This window comes from Oncorhynchus kisutch, linkage group LG1 (assembly GCF_002021735.2).
Source record: "Oncorhynchus kisutch isolate 150728-3 linkage group LG1, Okis_V2, whole genome shotgun sequence".
NCBI classification, from domain to species: domain Eukaryota; kingdom Metazoa; phylum Chordata; class Actinopteri; order Salmoniformes; family Salmonidae; genus Oncorhynchus; species Oncorhynchus kisutch.
The window spans coordinates 72783374-72803641 of NC_034174.2; the positions used below are offsets into that span (position 1 = coordinate 72783374).

Genomic DNA, 20268 nt, shown 5'->3' on the forward strand with positions numbered 1-20268 from the left:
ACCTTACTACTAGACCATACTGTGCGTGTGAAGAGACGTTTGTCAATGGCAAATTTAGACGGGAGTTTCCCTAGTCAGCCACCGCAGTGTTCAAGTCCCCAAAACAACCCTATGCGAAACTAATGTCAAGATAAAAATACACGGGTCAATTTTCCAGCAAAGCAAACGATGTTCCTCTTGTGAGAAGGGAAACTAAACATTGGTAGGCTACGTGGGAGTAATCTTGTACAGGTCTCTGAACATTCAAAGTCGAATGTAACTCAGCAAATAGCCTTGCCAATAAATTACAGGAAAAATGTAGGATTAGTACAGACCAAATGACCAGCTTTATAGAAAAGGTGTCATCTGATGACTGACAGTGCTTTTATAACAGCCTGCTTTCAAGGAATCCAATCCAGGGTGCAGGATATTCTATTGACAAAGACTGCTGGGAATTCTCCACATTACGCAATCACCACCTACCATTGTTGAAGCAGAGCTGTCAGATTTAGGCGAGAATCTGGCAAAGTGGCGATAGAGCTCCGCCTAGTGGTCAAAAATAAATTTCACACAACCACCTCCACTTAAGTTTTATTTCAGACAAAAACACTGCTAACATGTAAATCATTATTTTCTCCATTTGTTATTAATGTCCCGTGACAGTAGACTGAGTAGTTAATTGTGAGGTACAAAATATTCAATGCTTCTTTTTTTTAACACTTGAGAGAAAAAAAACACTTTCAGTGCATGGGACTAGAATAAACTGTTTCCACCAGTAGCTAATTTGTCATACAGATAGAAGAGTGAGAGTCTAACAAGTTCTTTAAAACTTATGTATAAGTGTGGGTTGGACACCAAGAGACTGTTGCTAAAGGGAGGACTTCCATCTGAAGGTAAGTGCTAGGACATCTCGGAGAGAGACTGAGCGTGAGTCGGAAATGGCACCCTATTCACTATAAAGTGCACTACTTTTGACCGGGGTCCATATGCATTATATAGGGTGCCATTATTGACACAGCCTGGGGCTCTGTTGTGTTGTCACTGTTTGGAGAAGAACTCCTTGCTCTTCTGGATGTCGGGGACAATGGTGTCACTGCCTGGCTTCCAACCAGCGGGACACACTATCACAGGAAGAGCGGAACAAGCCCAGGATGAGTCACACCAGAATGGAATATGCCAACAATTGCTAACCAATGGTAAAAATTCCATGTTTTCCAAACACATTCCACATGTTTGAAAGTGAGCTCCCATATAAACAGACTTATGAAATGGTATTAGGTATTGTAAAGAGAAAATGCTCGCTTGCTCTGTGAACTGAATGACTTCATGCCAAAAAAAATTTTTTAACTGGTGTTGGAAGTGTCCTGTGTGCATAGCAATGTGACTAGATCCAGATGCTGCAGGGATCTACGCAAACTTTTTATTTCCTTTTTTAAAAAATTTTTTAGAAGGGGCACGCGTGTCAAATGTAGGGGAACAAATTCTAGGTCGCACAGGTAAGCCTATGCTAGCCCTATGCTGGTTCTTGAAATAAGAACTAGGAAACAAAAACCTGCTAATCGCTTACCCTCTCCATATTTGTCTGTGTGCTGGAAGGCCTGTACCAGACGAAGGGTCTCGTCCACAGAGCGGCCCACTGGCAGGTCGTTTATGGTGATCTGCCTCAGGATGCCCTTGTCGTCAATCACAAACAGACCCCTGAGAGAGGAAGCAGACAGTGAGAGGGTCAGAAGGACACACGGGGCATCTGAGACTACATGCTTGAATCAATATCCAAAACCAGAGTAAAAATCACAGTCAGCCAACATGAAAGTGAATCAAATGCCAAATTAAGCACACATTAATTTAACAATGACCTTGCAAGTGCACACTAAACTTCAAATGGCACTTTGTATACAGAGGTTTCACATACACACTACTGACAGCAGTGTGGTAAATAACTGACCTGTAAGCGATGCCCTGGTCCTCCTTCAGCACTCCGTAGTCTCTGGAGATAGACTGGGTGAGGTCAGCCACAAGGGGGATGTTCATTGGTCCCAAACCACCCTGCTTCCTGGGGGTGTTGATCCTATAGGGAGGGAGAGGGCACAATGTCATCGTCATAAATACAGCCCTTGTTTACGCTTCATTAAGGATGTAGTGAGCATCACATAGTAACAGAAAGTCAAATTAAGAATTCTGAATTCTGACATTCACACAGTAATAGTCAAAGTAAATGAACAATTAATGCAAATGTAAACTACAGAGGGAGGATTCTAAAACCATTGTTGGATTGAGTCCAGTGACCGTTAGTTCTTCTCAGAGCTATGGCACTTATCACCACTAGACAGTACAGCAGGCAGAGACGAGATAGCCAGAGCATGGGAGTGTACTCAAACGCCTATTTACATTTTACACTGACAGAAATGCAGATACATTTGTTATCAGTTTAAATAAGTCAGCCTCTTTACCGTTCTGATCAAGGTGCTGTCACGTGCAGGAATATTCAACCATACTGTATGTCTCCATGCCTTTAACGTTCTCGTCAAGAGAAATGACAAACTCAATGCTCAAAAGTCTAAAGTCAAGTTCTTACCAGGCCAGGTGGCTAAAGTGAGAGTCTGTGGAGGCGCCGATGACTTCACAGCCAATCTTGCGGAACTCCTCGGCCTGGTCGCTAAAGGCCACGATCTCAGTGGGGCACACGAAAGTGAAGTCCAGTGGGTAGAAGAAGAACACCACGTACTTCCCTGGAAGGGACACACAGGAGAGGAGCAGGATGAGTGTGTTTGGGTACATGTAGGCCTAGTCTCTTTGGACAGCAATAACACAGGAGCTTATTTGGCACCGGGTGCCAGTAGTGTACATGCTACTCTATAGCCTATTCTTTTGAATATACGTACTTGCATCCTGGAAGGTGACATAAGACAGTTATATTCTGATTGGCTAGACTATTAACTATTCTGTACCCTGCACACACACACACAGCTGACTGGCCTTGTTAAAACTGGCATCATGCGTAGTTCAGCATGGTTGTTAAAGACAATGAAGACACTTAGCTTCGTAGTTAGTCTGATTAATGAGGCTGTAAAAACAAACTGGTATATACAGCCTGTGACATGTGTCAATGGTCATTTCAAGCCAGAATGTGGAATAAAATTACATTTAAACTTGATCTACCTGTTGTCTGTGCGGTTTTTCCTTCAGCTACTCAAATTTAGACAAAATACCCAGAATAGTATTAACCCGACTCTCAGTACACTGGTCTGTATAACTGTTTGTACTTTTGATTTCAATACTGACGCCAGCTGATTGCGAGGAAACACGCTGTGGTCGACTACTTTCGGTTACATTTGGACGTACAGGCGCCGGGAAAAAAAAAAGTATTCCTCCTACAGCCAAAAGTACCAACAGCAAGTACAACCAGTAAAGTAACCGCAAGTATAATCGTATACAACATTCTGGCTTGTAGAGACTACTGCCTCTTTTTACAGCAACTTCTTTCAGACTGATATCCATGGAAACATTCTGCTGTTTCAGCAACTTTGCTGTTAGATGGTAACCTGTAAACTGACATGCTAATAAAATTGTCATTTAGAGAAAATCATAAAGTCCTTACCTATGTAGTCAGACAGCTGGATCTCTTTGAACTGTCCATCCACCACAGCAGTGGCTTTGAACTGTGGGGCCGGGTGGCCTATCTTAGCGTTTCCAGCAGACATGGTGGTGACAATGACAGCTCACTGGGAAAGACAAACGACCCAGCAAAGTCAATCAACAGTGAATCAATACAGTTTGGAACTTCTCAATATGCCAAAGCAAATAGGGTGGAGTCTAGTAGGCTATGGTCCAGGAGCCCCTCACTCCTTTTTAACAAGCATATGAAAAGTAAATCAGTAAAGTAATAAAACAAATTAAAAGTTTTAGAAAAATGCTCAAAGCTCCAGTTTTTATTTATTTACACTGATATCAATTCTACTGCAGTGCTGTACAATGCTTCAGGATCAACTTGCTAATACCAAGCCTAGTCACATGCAAGTCAGTTGTTCTCAAGGCTGTGCGTGAGAACAAAGGTTTTACAGTGTAGCCTTAAACCTTCCCCAAAGAAGACATTTTGTACTCGGTTGACATTCAACGGTCGTTGTCAAATTATTGTTTGAGCCATTAAAATAGTAACTTTTCACTCAAGTGTCGGATATTGATTACTACATAGTTGGGTTTGGAACTAACGTTAACAACAAGGCATTTCACTGTAATTTTGCACGTGACAAACTTGAATCTATATAATGCCTATAAGATTATTAAATAGAGATGTTTAACAATGAAACAACTCAATAGTATTGTATGCATTCATTTACTAGCCATCTATGCAGCTAGTTACATTACAATCAGCTAGCTAATTGCCTAACAAGGTACCAATCCCCCACCAAACTGTTCAAATGAGGCTTGAGCCACAATGCCTAGCTAACGTTAGTTGTTAGCCGGTTTCTTTTGTCTGCAACTCTTTGCAACCACAGCAAAAGTAGCGACATGTTGGCAGCTGAAAAATACACTAAGCATAATATGCACGGAGTGATAGTCGAAGTATCTAATATATACTTACGTTTCTTGTGAAAATCGTTTGTGTTGCGGTTTACTGCAATGGCGTGAAAAGCCGCTAATCCGGAAGAAAGAACTTTCCCTATACGTTTTAAAATATTTTGTTTTCAAAATAAAAGTCGCCAGAGAACTCGTTAAAATAAATGTCAATCGAATTAGATAGCTTGTTGTGTGATTAATTTAAATTCAAAACGCTTTCTGATATTACAATATGTATACACAAAAGTGTTTCTGTGGAATGACACCAAATTATATTATACTTTTTTAATGTTGGATTTAAAGGACTTTTAATTTGTATGAGTAAATATTTTGACCCGGAAACGATTGCTGTAAACTCTTCACAGGCGCTGATGGGGGAACATGGGTTAAATTGTCGAGTTAAATTATTCAAGAGGAAAATATAGGTATATTTTCCGTGAGTTCTGGCCTGTTTAACTAGTTAAGTTCTTAGCGACCTATCATGTCTTATTGTGAAGTATCCTCTTCTCTGACAAATCCAGTTTTCAACAAACCTAGCTATCTAGCCAGCAAGCTAACGTTAGCTATCAAAGTGCAGTCATTTAGCTAACAAACTACAATACCAGTTTACGTATTATTTTTTGCTAAATTGAGTCTGATAGCCAAGCTGTGGAGTTGTATTTTCAAATCGTTATGGCAGCTAGCTAGCTAGCTTACAATCTGAGCAAATGAACTCCTATCTCTGTTTACATGTATTGAAAGGGAACTCAGCTCAGCTGCTGTTGCTGGTCTGAGTGTCATTCAAGAAGTTTGTCAGCCCTCGAGTTGGAACTGACTGGTAACTTACATTATGACCAAATCAGAGTGGTCTGAATTGACTGGATGCGGCATGCTGTTTTAGTTACTTTCTAACCAATGAGCTGCTAAGACATACACCATATGTTTTCTATCCATTTCCCCCCTCTCAATTATCTTATGTACAGAAGAAGACAACATCCTAGGCTAGTTCCATCTTCAACTCTGGAATCAAAGTCATCCAGTCACCCGCACTCATGGAGAACACAAAAGAAGAGGGTAAGAACAAAGAGGAAAAGAGAAGGTGTGCATGAATTATAGTCTGAGCCAGTTGGAACCATTTTTGATTAGAAGCATAGTTTTGCCTCAGATTCAGAATGTCTCTGGATTTACACTCACACTCTTACTATTTCCTCTGCACCACTTCCTCTCTTCCCTTCCTCCTCTCTCTTATCTTCCTCCTCTCTTCTTCCCTTCCTCCTCTCCTCCCTCCCTCCCTCCTCTCTCTCTTGTCCCTCAGCCCCGGCCCCGGTTATCTGTGAGGTGTGCGGGACCTACTTCGAGACGCGGCGGGGTCTCTCAAGTCACGCCAGACTCCACCTCCGTCAGCTCGGCGTGGCTGTCTCGGACAACAGCGGAGCTCCCATCGACTTACTCTACCAGCTGATTCAGGACAGGGACGGTTCCATGCACCCACCCAAACCCGTCTACTCTTCACCCAAAAAACCCAAGGGGTCAGGGACACTCATCTCCCAGAAGGAGTCCGCTCTCGGGGGTAGGGTCAAAGTAGTGACAACTCCACAGAATAATATATCCAAGGTAGCTCGTAAAGGGACAGTTTTGGCCAAGCCTCGGCAGTCTTCCATTTCGTCGTTCCTAACAGCAGGCAAGACACCATCGCCCTCAGGGGGAGCGAGCCTGGCCTCTGCCAAGCCTGCCTGGGCACCGCAGGAGACGGATGCCCCTCTCACCCTAGGTAAGTCTCAGTCTGGGTGTTGTCGATTGGAGTGGATATTTTAAGTGTTCCGTTATTAGATGTTTGTCATCAGGAAGTCACATATTAGGCCTATTATATTTGTGGAATTAATCGTCGTTCCATTACATGTATACAGATAGATATTTCTGTTCTCGTGTAATGACATTATTAACTTCAGGTATAACATGGCACTTTCTAACACCAGTCTCTGGCTCCTCCCCTGCCTCTACAGCGATGGACACCAATGACGAGGTGCATGTGTGCCAATTGTGCGGCGCCTGGTATGAGTCCCGCAAAGGCCTGGCCAGTCACTGCAGGGCCCACTTGCGCCAGTTCGGCATCACCGAGAACACTGAGACGAAAGGAGGACCAATAGAATTCCTCTACCAGATCATGGAAGCGGAAGACCTCCAACCTATAGCAAGTGAAGGTCTCAACGTCTATAACCCTTCTATGTCTTCTAACTCTAACAAACGGCCCTCCGGCTCTGGTTCTTCCACATCACCTGCTAGACATAAAGGATCCCCCTCCTCCTCCCTTCACCAGCCTCCCTCCAACAAACGGCCCAAGCCCTCCGCGTCAGAAGGAACTGTTCCACAGGAGCATAGGCTCAGCACGGGTGAGTTTCAAGTTATTTTTAAAGGGGCAATCTGTGATTGGTACATCCATTTAGTTTAAGTCATATTTTAAGTCAAATTTAGTCATTTTAGTTTAAGTCATTTTAAAAGGATGTCACAATTCAAAGAACAGAACAAGAAAGGTAAATGATAAAACCTCAATTTGAAATACAGGTGAGTTCACCTGTGTCTTGTGCGGTGAGGAGTTTGAGAACCGCAAAGGCCTAGCAAGCCACTCCCGCTCTCACCTGCGCCAACTCGGTGTCACCGACCTCCTGGGCAAGGCGTCGGCCATCGACACGGTCCAGCAGCTGGTCAGCAGCGGCGTGCTTGCGGCCGCTGCATCGGTACGACCCAGTAACACTACCACCAAGACCCCTTCTAGATCCCCAGCTAACGCCCACCTCAGCCCCTTGGCCTCCAGCCACAATCCCAGGTCCAAGGCCAAGAAGGGCTCCACCCTGGTCTATCCCAAGCCGGAGCCCCTGGAGATGGAGCTGGATGTGGGGTTCTCCAGTCCGCTTGGGGGGTACAGCAGCAGTAATGGATCTCAGGGTTCTCAGAAGTGGGCCAAAAATGGCCAGTCCTTCAACTCCGGTAAGATGAGGGTCCTATCTTTTTGACCAAGTGGTATAGATTCTGTGGTTTCTAATTTGTTTGATGTAAAAGTCCCTCTTCTATTTGTGTTTTTCTGTTTAACCATTGAATAACTGCACTCAGACCATTGACCATCCATTCAGTCAAAGCAGCATAGCTACATGCAGAGACATGTCAAGGGACAAATTCCTCCCTCCCTTTCCCTTCCCCAGGTTCAGACCAGGAGCTCATGATCACCTGTGAATTCTGTGGCCAGTTCTTTGACAGCCGCAAGGCCCTGTCCTGCCACGCCCGCTCCCACCTACGCCAGCTGGGAGTCATGTGGTCTGTCAACGAGTCGCCCATCGACCTGCTGAGAGACATCCTGCTGAAGGAGGGCAGTGCCACTGCCACCCAGGTGAGTGTGTGTATGTGTGCAGTCCAGTTGGCAATGGAGGGCAGGTCAATATCTCGTCATGTGCTACCTACTAGCTGCGGTTGTGCCCTCGAGCAAGGCACTAAGGGGCGAATCATAACTTCTGCTTCAAGGGTAATTCTCAACCCCAATTTCCGCCCAATCTCTTCAAATGTTCAAAAAATGCATTGAGGTTGAGAAGTTGTGGGTGGGCGGAATTTGCTCATAAATATTCATTTTGAGGGTAGGTAAACATAGTTGTACCTGATCTCAATACTTTCTCACTAAAGCATACTTACCAGAAGTCCACTGGCACGCTCTGATAATAAAATTCTGTGCATCGTAAGCAAATATGACTGGACAGTTAATACCCGCAAAACACCAGTCTCAATGTCAACAGTGAAGAGGTGACTCCGGGATGCTGCCTTCTAGGCAGAGTTGCAAAGAAAAAGCCATATTTCAGACTGGCCAATAAAAATAAAAGATTAAGATGGACAAAAGAACCCAGACACTGGACAGAGAGATGGCTTTTTATTTGCAACTCTGCCTAGAAGGCCAGCAACGTCTTTGTTGACGTTGAGACTGGTACTATTTAATGAAGCGGCCAGTTGAGGACTTGTGAGGCGTCTGTTTCTCAAACTAGACACTCTAATGTACTTGTCCTCTTGCTCAGTTGTCTACCGGGGCCTCCCACTCCTCTTTCTATTCTGGTTAGAGCCAGTTTGCGCTGTTCTGTGAAGGGAGTAGTACACAGCATTGTACGAGATCTTCAGTTTCTTCGCAGTGTCTCACATGGAATTGCCTTCATTTCTCAGAACAAGAATAGACTGATGAGTTTCAGAATAAATTCCTTTGTTTCTGGCCATTTTGAGCCTGTAATCGAACCCACAAATGCTGATGCTCCAGATACTAGTCTAAAGAAGGCCAGTTTGAATTGCTTCTTTAATCAGACCAACAGTTTTCAGCTGTGCTAACATAATTGCAAAAGGGTTTTCTAATGATCAATTAGCCTTTTCAAATGATGAACTTGGATTAGCTAACACAACGTGCCATTGGAACACAGGAGTGATGGTTGCTGATAATGGGCCTCTGTACACTTATGTAGATATTCCATAAAAAAATTGGCCGTTTCCAGCTACAATAGTGATTTACAATATTAACAATGTCTACACTGTATTTATTAATTTGAAGTTCTTTTAATGGACAATTTTTTTTGCATTTCTTTAAAAAACAAGGACATTTCTAAATGACCCCAAACTTTTGTGTGTGTGTGTGTGTGTGTGTGTGTGTGTGTGAGATTATACATACATACGTACAGTTGAAGTTGGAAGTTTACATACACCTTAGCCAAATACATTTAAACTCCTCAGTTTTTCACAATTCCATTTAATCCTAGTAAAAATTCCCTGTCTTAGGTCAGTTGGGGTCACCATTTTATTTTAAGAATGTGAAATGTCAGAATAATAGTAGAGAGAATGATTTATTTCAGCTTTTATTTCTTTCATCACATTCCCAGTGGGTCAGAAGTTTACATACACTCAATTAGTATTTGCTAGCATTGCCTTTAAATTGTTTAACTTGAGTCAAACGTTTGGGTAGCCTTCCACAAGCTTCCCACAATAAGTTGGGTGAATTTTGGCCCATTCCTCCTGACAGAGCTGGTGTAACTGAGTCAGGTTTGTAGGCCCCCTTGCTCGCACACTCTTTTTCAGTTTTGCTCACATTTTCTATGGAATTGAGGTCAGGGCATTGTGATGTCCACTCCAATACCTTGACTTTGTTCTTAAGTCATTTTGCCACAACTTTGGACAAATGCTTGGGGTCATTGTCCATTTGGAAGGCCCATTTGCGACCAAGCTTTAACTTCCTGACTGATGTCTTTTTTTTTATTTTTTTATTTCACCTTTATTTAACCAGGTAGGCTAGTTGAGAACAAGTTCTCATTTGCAACTGCGACGAGCAGAAAAGTAAATAAGAGCAAAGAGCAGAAAAGTAAATAAATAAAAACAGTACGGGGATGAGGTAGGTGAAAAGGGTGGGCTATTTACCAATAGACTATGTACAGCTGCAGCGATCGGTTAGCTGCTCAGATAGCTGATGTTTGAAGTTGGTGAGGGAGATAAAAGTCTCCAACTTCAGCGATTTTTGCAATTCGTTCCAGTCACAGGCAGCAGAGTACTGGAACGAAAGGCGGCCAAATGAGGTGTTGGCTTTAGGGATGATCAGTGAGATACACCTGCTGGAGCGCGTGCTACGGATGGGTGTTGCCATCGTGACCAGTGAGCTGAGATAAGGCGGAGCTTTACCTAGCATAGACTTGTAGATGACCTGGAGCCAGTGGGTCTGGCGACGAATATGTAGCGAGGGCCAGCCGACTAGAGCATACAAGTCGCAGTGGTGGGTAGTATAAGGTGCTTTAGTGACAAAACGGATGGCACTGTGATAGACTGCATCCAGTTTGCTGAGTAGAGTGTTGGAAGCCATTTTGTAGATGACATCGCCGAAGTCGAGGATCGGTAGGATAGTCAGTTTTACTAGGGTAAGCTTGGCGGCTTGAGTGAAGGAGGCTTTGTTGCGGAATAGAAAGCCGACTCTTGATTTGATTTTCGATTGGAGATGTTTGATATGAGTCTGGAAGGAGAGTTTGCAGTCTAGCCAGACACCTAGGTACTTATAGACGTCCACATATTCTAGGTCGGAACCATCCAGGGTGGTGATGCTAGTCGGGCATGCAGGTGCAGGCAGCGACCGGTTGAAAAGCATGCATTTGGTTTTACTAGCGTTTAAGAGCAGTTGGAGGCCACGGAAGGAGTGTTGTATGGCATTGAAGCTTGTTTGGAGGTTAGATAGCACAGTGTCCAAAGACGGGCCGAAAGTATATAGAATGGTGTCGTCTGCGTAGAGGTGGATCAGGGAATCGCCCGCAGCAAGAGCAACATCATTGATATACACAGAGAAAAGAGTCGGCCCGAGAATTGAACCCTGTGGCACCCCCATAGAGACTGCCAGAGGACCGGACAGCATGCCCTCCGATTTGACACACTGAACTCTGTCTGCAAAGTAATTGGTGAACCAGGCAAGGCAGTCATCCGAAAAACCGAGGCTACTGAGTCTGCCGATAAGAATATGGTGATTGACAGAGTCGAAAGCCTTGGCAAGGTCGATGAAGACGGCTGCACAGTACTGTCTTTTATCGATGGCGGTTATGATGTCGTTTAGTACCTTGAGTGTGGCTGAGGTGCACCCATGACCGGCTCGGAAACCAGATTGCACAGCGGAGAAGGTACGGTGGGATTCGAGATGGTCAGTGACCTGTTTGTTGACTTGGCTTTCGAAGACCTTAGATAGGCAGGGCAGGATGGATATAGGTCTGTAACAGTTTGGGTCCAGGGTGTCTCCCCCTTTGAAGAGGGGGATGACTGCGGCAGCTTTCCAATCCTTGGGGATCTCAGACGAGATGAAAGAGAGGTTGAACAGGCTGGTAATAGGGGTTGCGACAATGGTGGCAGATAGTTTCAGAAATAGAGGGTCCAGATTGTCAAGCCCAGCTGATTTGTACGGGTCCAGGTTTTGCAGCTCTTTCAGAACATCTGCTATCTGGATTTGGGTAAAGGAGAACCTGGAGAGGCTTGGGCGAAGAGCTGCGGGGGGGGCGGAGCTGTTGGCCGAGGTTGAAGTAGCCAGGCGGAAGGCATGGCCAGCCGTTGAGAAATGCTTATTGAAGTTTTCGATAATCATGGATTTATCAGTGGTGACCGTGTTACCTAGCCTCAGTGCAGTGGGCAGCTGGGAGGAGGTGCTCTTGTTCTCCATGGACTTCACAGTGTCCCAGAACTTTTTGGAGTTGGAGCTACAGGATGCAAACTTCTGCCTGAAGAAGCTGGCCTTAGCTTTCCTGACTGACTGCGTGTATTGGTTCCGGACTTCCCTGAACAGTTGCATATCACGGGGACTATTCGATGCTATTGCAGTCCGCCACAGGATGTTTTTGTGCTGGTCGAGGGCAGTCAGGTCTGGGGTGAACCAAGGGCTGTATCTGTTCTTAGTTCTGCATTTTTTGAACGGAGCATGCTTATCTAAAATGGTGAGGAAGTTACTTTTAAAGAATGACCAGGCATCCTCAACTGACGGGATGAGGTCAATGTCCTTCCAGGATACCCGGGCCAGGTCGATTAGAAAGGCCTGCTCACAGAAGTGTTTTAGGGAGCGTTTGACAGTGATGAGGGGTGGTCGTTTGACTGCGGCTCCGTAGCGGATACAGGCAATGAGGCAGTGATCGCTGAGATCCTGGTTGAAGACAGCGGAGGTGTATTTGGAGGGCCAGTTGGTCAGGATGACGTCTATGAGGGTGCCCTTGTTTACAGAGTTGGGGTTGTACCTGGTGGGTTCCTTGATGATTTGTGTGAGATTGAGGGCATCTAGCTTAGATTGTAGGACTGGCGGGGTGTTAAGCATATCCCAGTTTAGGTCACCTAACAGAACAAACTCTGAAGCTAGATGGGGGGCGATCAATTCACAAATGGTGTCCAGGGCACAGCTGGGAGCTGAGGGGGGTCGGTAGCAGGCGGCAACCGTGAGAGACTTATTTCTGGAGAGAGTAATTTTCAAAATTAGTAGTTCGAACTGTTTGGGTATGGACCTGGAAAGTATGACATTACTTTGCAGGCCATCTCTGCAGTAAACTGCAACTCCTCCCCCTTTGGCAGTTCTATCTTGACGGAAGATGTTATAGTTGGGTATGGAAATCTCTGAATTTTTGGTGGCCTTCCTGAGCCAGGATTCAGACACAGCAAGGACATCAGGGTTAGCAGAGTGTGCTAAAGCAGTGAGTAAGACAAACTTAGGGAGGAGGCTTCTGATGTTGACATGCATGAAACCAAGGCTTTTTCGAACACAGAAGTCAACAAATGAGGGTGCCTGGGGACATGCAGGGCCTGGGTTTACCTCCACATCACCCGCGGAACAGAGAAGGAGTAGTATGAGGGTGCGGCTAAAGGCTATCAAAACTGGTCGCCTAGAGCGTTGGGGACAGAGAATAAGAGGAGCAGGTTTCTGGGCATGGTAGAATATATTCAGGGCATAATGCGCAGACAGGGGTATGGTGGGGTGCGGGTACAGCGAAGGTAAGCCCAGGCACTGGGTGATGATGAGAGAGGTTGTATCTCTGGACATGCTGGTAGTAATGGGTGAGGTCACCGCATGTGTGGGAGGTGGGACAAAGGAGTTATCAGGGGTATGAAGAGTGGAACTAGGGGCTCCATTGTGAACTAAAACAATGATAACTAACCTGAACAACAGTATACAAGGCATATTGACATTTGAGAGAGACATACAGCGAGGCATACAGTAATCACAGGTGTTGAATTGGGAAAGCTAGCTAAAACAGTAGGTGAGATAACAGCTAATCAGCTAGCACAACAACAGCAGGTAAAATGGCGTAGACTAGGCAACGGGGCCAACAGATAAAACAAACAAGCAGAATGGAGTACCGTGATTTATGGACAGTCCAGCGTGCATCAGCTATGTAGCCAAGAGATCAGTGTCCAGGGGGCAGCGGTGGATGGGGAAGGGAAGCTGGACTGGCGAGTGTTATCCAGGTTAAAAAAACGAACAATGACTAAATAGCTTGTAGCTAGTTAGCTGGTTAGCTTCTGGAGGTTCTTGAGTGTGTTCTAAAAATAAATAAAAAATAATAGCGATTCCGTATCACATTGGGTGAGGCAGGTTTCCGGTAGGTATAAACAAATTAAAAGTCAAAAGAGATAGAAAGTAAATATGGGTCCGGTGGGCGTTTGGGACGCGGCGATTCAGGCGGTTAGCAGGCCTGTGCTAACAAGCTAACAGTTTGTAGGCCCGGGCTAGACAAGGTAGCAGTTAGCGGACCGGAGCTGGACAAGCTAGCAGTTAGCAGGCCGAATTAGCAAGCAGGGAGATAGCGAGGGCTAGAGAGTTAGCCTTTGGGGGACGTCGCGATGGGGTGAGTCTGTTTATTCCTCTTCATGCGGTGACATCGATAGACCGGTCGTGGGCCCGGGTATTGTAGCTCAGGAGTATGCTACGGTGGTAGCGCAGGCCGGGCTAGCTTCAAGCTAAGTGGGTGGAAACGCTAGCCAGGGGTAATCATCCAGGGTTGCGGTTTAGCTAGATAGCTAGTTGTGAAGATCCAGCGTATTTGGAAGCTTAGGTTTAGCAAAATGTTTTTAAAGGGATAGCTATGTAAAAAACGAAAAATATGTAAAAAAACGAAAAAATAAACAAAATATAAACAAAATATACAGGGACACGACACGACAGGACGACTTACTGCTACGCCATCTTGGATTCAGCTCGAGATGTTGCTTGAATATATCCACGTAATTTTCCATCCTCATGATGCCATCTATTTTGTGAGGTGCGCTAGTCCCTCCTGCAGCAAAGCACCCCCACAACATGATGCTGCCACCCCCGTGCTTCATGGTTGGGATGGTGTTCTTCGGCTTGCAAGCCTCCCCCTTTTTTCCTCCAAACATAACGATGGTCATTATGGCCAAACAGTTCTATTTTTGTTTCATCAGACCAGAGTACATTTCTCTAAAAAGTACGATCTTTGTCCCCATGTGCAGTTGCAAACCGTAGTCTGGCTTTTTTATGGCGATTTTTGAGTAGTGGCTTCTTCCTTGCTGAGTGGCCTTTCAGGTTATGTCGATATAGGACTAGTTTTTCTGTGGATATATATATATATTTTTGTACCTGTTTCCTCCAGCATCTTCACAAGGTCCTTTGCTGGAGTTCTGAGATTGATTTGCACTTTTCGCACCAAAGTACGTTCATCTCTAGGAGAAAGAACGCGTCTCCTTCCTGAGCGGCATGACGGCTGCGTGGTCCCATGGTGTTTATACTTGCGTACTATTGTTAGTACAGATGAACGTGGTACCTTCATGCATTTGGAAATTGCTCCCAAGGATGAACCAGGCTTGTGGTGGTCTAGAATTTTTTTTCTGAGGTCTTGGCTGATTTCTTTGGATTTTCCCATGATGTCAAGCAAAGAGGCACTGAGTTTGAAGGTAGGCCTTGAAATACATGCACATGTACACCTCCAATTGACTCAAATGATGTCAATTAGCCTATCAGAAGCTTCTAAAGCCATGACATAATTTTCTGGAATTTTCCAAGCTGTTTAAAGGCACAGTCAACTTTGTGTATGTACACTTCTGAACCACTGGAATTGTGATACAGTGAAATATTCTGTCTGTAAACAATTTTGGGAAAAATTACTTGTGTCATGCACAAAGTAGATTTTCTAAGCGACTTGCCAAAACTATAGGTTGTTAACAAGAAATTTGTGGAGTGGTTTTAATGACTCCAGCCTAAGTGTAAACTTCCGACTTCAACTGTATATATATATATATACATACAGTATATATACACACACACACCTCTCTCATCTGCCCTATGTTGGAGAACTCACAATCATCGAGCCATGAGTCAACTGTTTTAGTTTTTGACCTGACCACCATGGTCATCTTCTTGTTACAATGGATGTAGCTACGGATTTAAACGTAAGAATGGATCCTCATAGCTACGTGTATTTTTCTTCGTAAAAGCACAGATGTGTATGAAACAGTAAGCAAAAACATTGAATTTGGTCATATGCGGAAATGTGCCTTACTGCCCTTAGAATTTTTGTTTAACGTCAGTAACGACACAGAAACGACACAACAACGAGGCTATATACAAGGGGTACCGGTACCGAGTCAATGTGCGGGGGTGAAGGTTAGTTGAGCTAATAGAGGTAATATGTTCATGAAGGTAGGGGAAAAGTGACTGCATAGATAATGAACAGAGTAACAGCAGCTTGTGTGTGTGTGTGACATGAATATGCATATGTGTATGTCCGTATGTGTGGCGTCAATATACATGGGTGTGTATGTCTGTGTGTGTGTGTGGCGTCAATATACATGGGTGTGTATGTCCGTATGTGTGGCGTCAATATACATGGGTGTGTATGTCTGTGTGTGTGTGTGGCGTCAATATACATGGGTGTGTATGTCCGTATGTGTGGCGTCAATATACATGGGTGTGTATGTCCGTATGTGTGGCGTCAATATACATGGGTGTGTATGTCCGTGTGTGTGGCGTCAATATACATGGGTGTGTGTGTCCGTGTGTGTGGCGTCAATATACATGGGTGTGTGTGGCGTCAATATACATGGGTGTGTATGTCCGTGTGTGTGGCGTCAATATACATGGGTGTGTATGTCCGTGTGTGTGGCGTCAATATACATGGGTGTGTATGTCCGTGTGTGTGGCGTCAATATACATGGTTGTGGCGTCAATATGCATGGGTGTGGCGTCAGTATGCATGTGTGTGTGTGGCGTCAGTATGCATGGGTGTGGCGTCAGTATGCATGTGTGTGTGTGGCGTCAGTATGCATGGGTGTGTATTTCCGTGTGTGTGGTGTCAATATGCATGTGTGTGTATGTCCGTGTGTGTGGTGTCAATATGCATGTGTGTTGGTGTGTCAGTGTAGTGATTGTGTGGTTAGAGTCCAGTGAGAGTACTTCAAGCCTGTGCAAGAGAGTCAGTGCAAAAAAGTATTATTAATAACATAAGGGGTTCAATGTAAATAGTCCAGCTAGCCATTTGATTAACTGTTTTGCGGTCTTATGGCTTCGGGGTAGAAGCTGTTAAGGAGCCTTTTGGTCCCAGACTTGGTGCTCCGGTCGCACTTGCAGAGAGAACAGTGTATGACTTGGGTGGCTAAAGTCTTTGACAGTTTTTTTAGGGCCTTCCTCTAATTGGGGGCTGTGATGGCAAAAAACCTGTTGAAATGGCTCATTAAAGATGTATTGTGTTGTAGGTCAAGAGGGAGCCATCGTCCGCTCACTCCAGCGCCAGCCCGGCCTGGGCCAATCACAGGAGGTCCTCGGAGCCTTCGTGGGCTCCCCAGGGCTCTAAGAGGACTTTCACTCCTCCACTGGACTACTCCCTCAACGACAAGCCTTCCCCTGATAAGAATGGATCCTCTCAGTCTGGTAAACTAACAGTGCTCACGCCTCACCAGCGGATCTCAGCCAGGTTATTTGTTGCAGGCAACTGTTTTCCATTGCAGTTGTGATGGCAATTGTATTTAGCAGGAGCTCTTTCCAAAGGTGACTGATTCCATTATTAGTAAAAAAATATATATAATAAAAATCAACTAGGTAACCTGCCTAGTAATTAGTGCTGAAATAGAAACGTTTATCACGTGAAACGCTTCAACTGTCAAACGTCTGTTTTTAACCCCCCTGTCCTCTTCTCTCCTTCCAGCCGGGGAGGCGTGCTGCGAGCTGTGCGGCTTTGACTTTGAGAACCGCACGGCGCTGGCGAGCCACGCCCGGGCCCACCTCCGCCAGCTGGGGGTTAAGGAGTGGAGGGCAGAGGGTGTGAAGGCCTCCCCCATCGAGTTGCTCAGCGCCTGGATCCAGAGGCAGCCCCGCAAGGCCGCGGAGATCCACCGCCAGTACCGCGACGGTGACCGCAACATCAGGTTTAAGGTGAGTGTTACATCTTCTATTACAAACTGGGTGGTTCGAGCCCTGAATGCTGATTGGCTAATAGTCATGGTATATCAGACCATATACCACAGGTATGACAAAACATTTATTTTTACTGCTCTAATTACGTTTGTAACCAGGTTATAATAGCAATAAGGCACCTCAGAGGTTTGTGGTATAAGGCCAATATACCACGGCTAAGGGCTGTGTCCAGGCACTCCACGTTGCATCGTGCATAAGGACAGCCCTTAGCTGTGGTATATTGGCCTTATACCACACCCCCTCTGGCCTTGTTGGTTAAGTATAGCGCCCATTAGGTTTGGATCTAATTGCTCTGTGGCAGTGGGGCTGATCACCGAATCTTGGATTAAAAGCAAGTGACAATCACATCCCCTCAAGTGCATGAAGTTAGGCACTTTCCAGCTGCTTAGTTCTGTGACAGGAGTGCTTCAACTCAGTCTCTGAGACTCTCCTTGCTTTTTCAAACAGTAGCTGAGGCTTGGGGAGACTAGATGAGTGGACAGATATTGATGTAAATTGAGAGGAAAGCGTCAGGTTGACACCAATAGAATAACAGTGGTCTGTAGTTGCTAACATCAGTCTGTGTGCTGTATGCTATTTCTACGACCAATCTAGGTGAATGTCGATGATTCTGTCCAACTTAGAGGGGAAAACTATTTCACCAACACTTGATTTCTTTTCCCCTTCCAGAGGAACGCCCCGTCCCACTCTCCCTCCACAGACTCAAGCTCCTTCCCCTCGGGAGCCCAGAGGGCTGTGGGGCTGGGGCGCAGGGCGGGCCGAGAGGTGGCCAGGGTCACTGGGGGTTCGTCCAGGGCAGCTCAAGGTCAAAGGTCACAGGGGGAGATGGGACACTCGTCATATCACCATCATACCGTCACTCATACGCAGTCCCAGGGGGCTAGAGGAGACTTCAACCACATACGCTCTCCTAGAGGTGAGAGGTGCAAACCGACTCAAACATGCATGTGCACACACACACACACACACACCCTACAGAACTTTCTACCTGTTTGCCCTCTGATAAAACCAACGTTGAGCTATGGTAGACTCTGATTTGAAACCCCTTTCCAACCTGTCTGTCAGGTTTTGAGCGGCGGGTCCCTAAACACACCGCCCATACGGAGGGACCAGAGGGAGACGGCGGCTCTCAACAACCCCCCCGGTCAGGAAACATCCCTTCCCTGGTTCCCAGGCCTCCCTCCACTCCTCTGGTCAAACAAGTGGGCAAAGAGTACACCCTCAAGTGCAGGTGAGCTGATTGCCAAAATGCTGATAGTTTAATGTACGCTGAACTCAGATTGCCTGAGGTCACACACTTGTATGATTTATTATTGGCATCGTACGAGGGTCTCTGCACTACAGGTTCCACAATGTTTCACAGAAAGTGGTTTAAGTTGTTTGTATATTAATATTAACCAACCTTCTCTCCCTTGCTTTCTGTTCTATTCCATCCCTCAGGTTCTGTGAGGCAGTGTTCCATGGATCTCAGTCAGTACAGGAGGACTGGATCAGACACCTGCAGAAACACATCCTGGACCTCCGCTTCAACAAGGCCTGTCCTCCCCCTGACCCAGAACGGCCCCTGGTCCCGGGCATCGAACCCTCAGCCACCACCACCACCCCGGTCCTTCTGGCACCACTGGTGGTTTAAATGGTTCACTACTATGGCTACACTCACTGCATTTCCCTTATTACCACTTAGTTGGATCGTCTTATCTGTCGTACATCTGTTTGTTTTCCTCAAAGGACTGTTGAACTCAGTCTACACCTTGGTAAAAACACCTAATAAGGTGTGTGTGTGTGGGGGGGGGGGGGGGGGGGGGGGGGGGGGGGGGTGCGCGTTAGTTTATTTATTCAGCGTTAAAGGAATGACTTGGTTTGAATGATAACTGCACAAAGTGGATATACTGTAGCACTCGTCTTGTCCACCAGCTGTGTCTCTCTCTAGCTGTTAGCCTGGGGATAAGGTTAGTGTAACACAGACATAGCTGTACCAGCCTCATATCAACTCTAGAGGGCCTACTTGGGCCAGTTGAAGAAGTCTACTTTCAGTAACTACTCTTGCTGGGGTAAATTAGACATGGGGTCAAACAAACTAACATTCATTCACCATGACACATTTATACCACTTAGTAGTCTAGCAATGGTTACATTCCATGTCTTTATTGGGATGTTTATTGCACATTGTTTTCATAGAAACCTAAATTCATAGTAGTCTGACATTGGATGGAATGGGTTTCCATAGACTGTAGTCAGTGATGTCACTGAAGAAGTAAGGCAAAGCCTGTTCGAGCATTAAATACATTCCCCTTGTTTCAACTGTTCCAAAGCAGTGTGGCATTATAGGTTGCATTGCAAAATAGCAGGGAAGGAAGCATGTTCACTTTTGAATTATGGTCTGAAATTTCCCTATTGTACAGGAATTTGTATTAGCTTTTTTAATGAATGATGTTTTTAAATGTAGAACTGTTTTCTGAAGTAAATAAATATAAGACAAGGTTTTATATTTGTCTTGAATTCTTCTGTAATTAGTGGTTTGAAGGCTGCAGAGCCAGACAGAATACCAGGATGTGTACTCAGAGCATGCGCTGACCAGCTGGCAAGTATCTTCACTGACGTTTTCAACCTACAGTGCCTTCAGAAAGTATTCATATCCCTTGACTTTTTCCACACGTTCTTGTGTTACAGCCTGAATTTAAAATGGCTTACATACAATACCCCATAATATCAAAGTGGAATTATGTTTTTTGACATTTTTACAAATTCATTAAAAATTGAAAGCTGAAATGTCTTCAGTCAAGTATTAAAACCCTTTGTTATGGCAAGCCTGAATA

The 20268-nt window shown here is 45.2% G+C and overlaps 2 protein-coding genes across 8 annotated transcripts; one reads left to right on the forward strand and one right to left on the reverse strand.

The window, feature by feature from the left end:
- Positions 1–554: 554 nt before the first annotated feature.
- Positions 555–4668, reverse strand: LOC109865858 (peroxiredoxin-1-like). The gene is made up of 6 exons (XM_031832320.1): positions 4562–4668; positions 3578–3701; positions 2555–2708; positions 1925–2047; positions 1547–1677; positions 555–1100 (listed from the first exon to the last, which is right to left on the reverse strand). The coding sequence occupies exons 2-6, from the start codon at positions 3678–3680 to the stop codon at positions 1018–1020; spliced, it is 594 nt and encodes a 197-aa protein (XP_031688180.1). The 5' UTR covers positions 3681–3701; positions 4562–4668; the 3' UTR covers positions 555–1017.
- A 192-nt stretch (positions 4669–4860) lies between these two features.
- On the forward strand, positions 4861–19938 carry wiza (WIZ zinc finger a). Of its 7 annotated transcripts, XM_031832287.1 has the most exons (12): positions 4885–4961; positions 5278–5353; positions 5499–5589; positions 5831–6286; positions 6519–6905; positions 7078–7500; positions 7713–7897; positions 16735–16909; positions 17184–17410; positions 18122–18368; positions 18518–18683; positions 18893–19938. In XM_031832287.1, exons 3-12 carry the CDS (start codon positions 5568–5570, stop codon positions 19083–19085), a joined length of 2481 nt encoding a protein of 826 aa, XP_031688147.1. In that variant the 5' UTR covers positions 4885–4961; positions 5278–5353; positions 5499–5567; the 3' UTR covers positions 19086–19938. The 7 variants fall into 7 exon arrangements, with proteins under 7 accessions (XP_031688154.1, XP_031688147.1, XP_031688141.1 ...); XM_031832294.1 differs by lacking the exon at positions 5278–5353 and having other exon boundaries at positions 4861–4961; XM_031832281.1 differs by having other exon boundaries at positions 5278–5589.
- Positions 19939–20268: the final 330 nt, after the last annotated feature.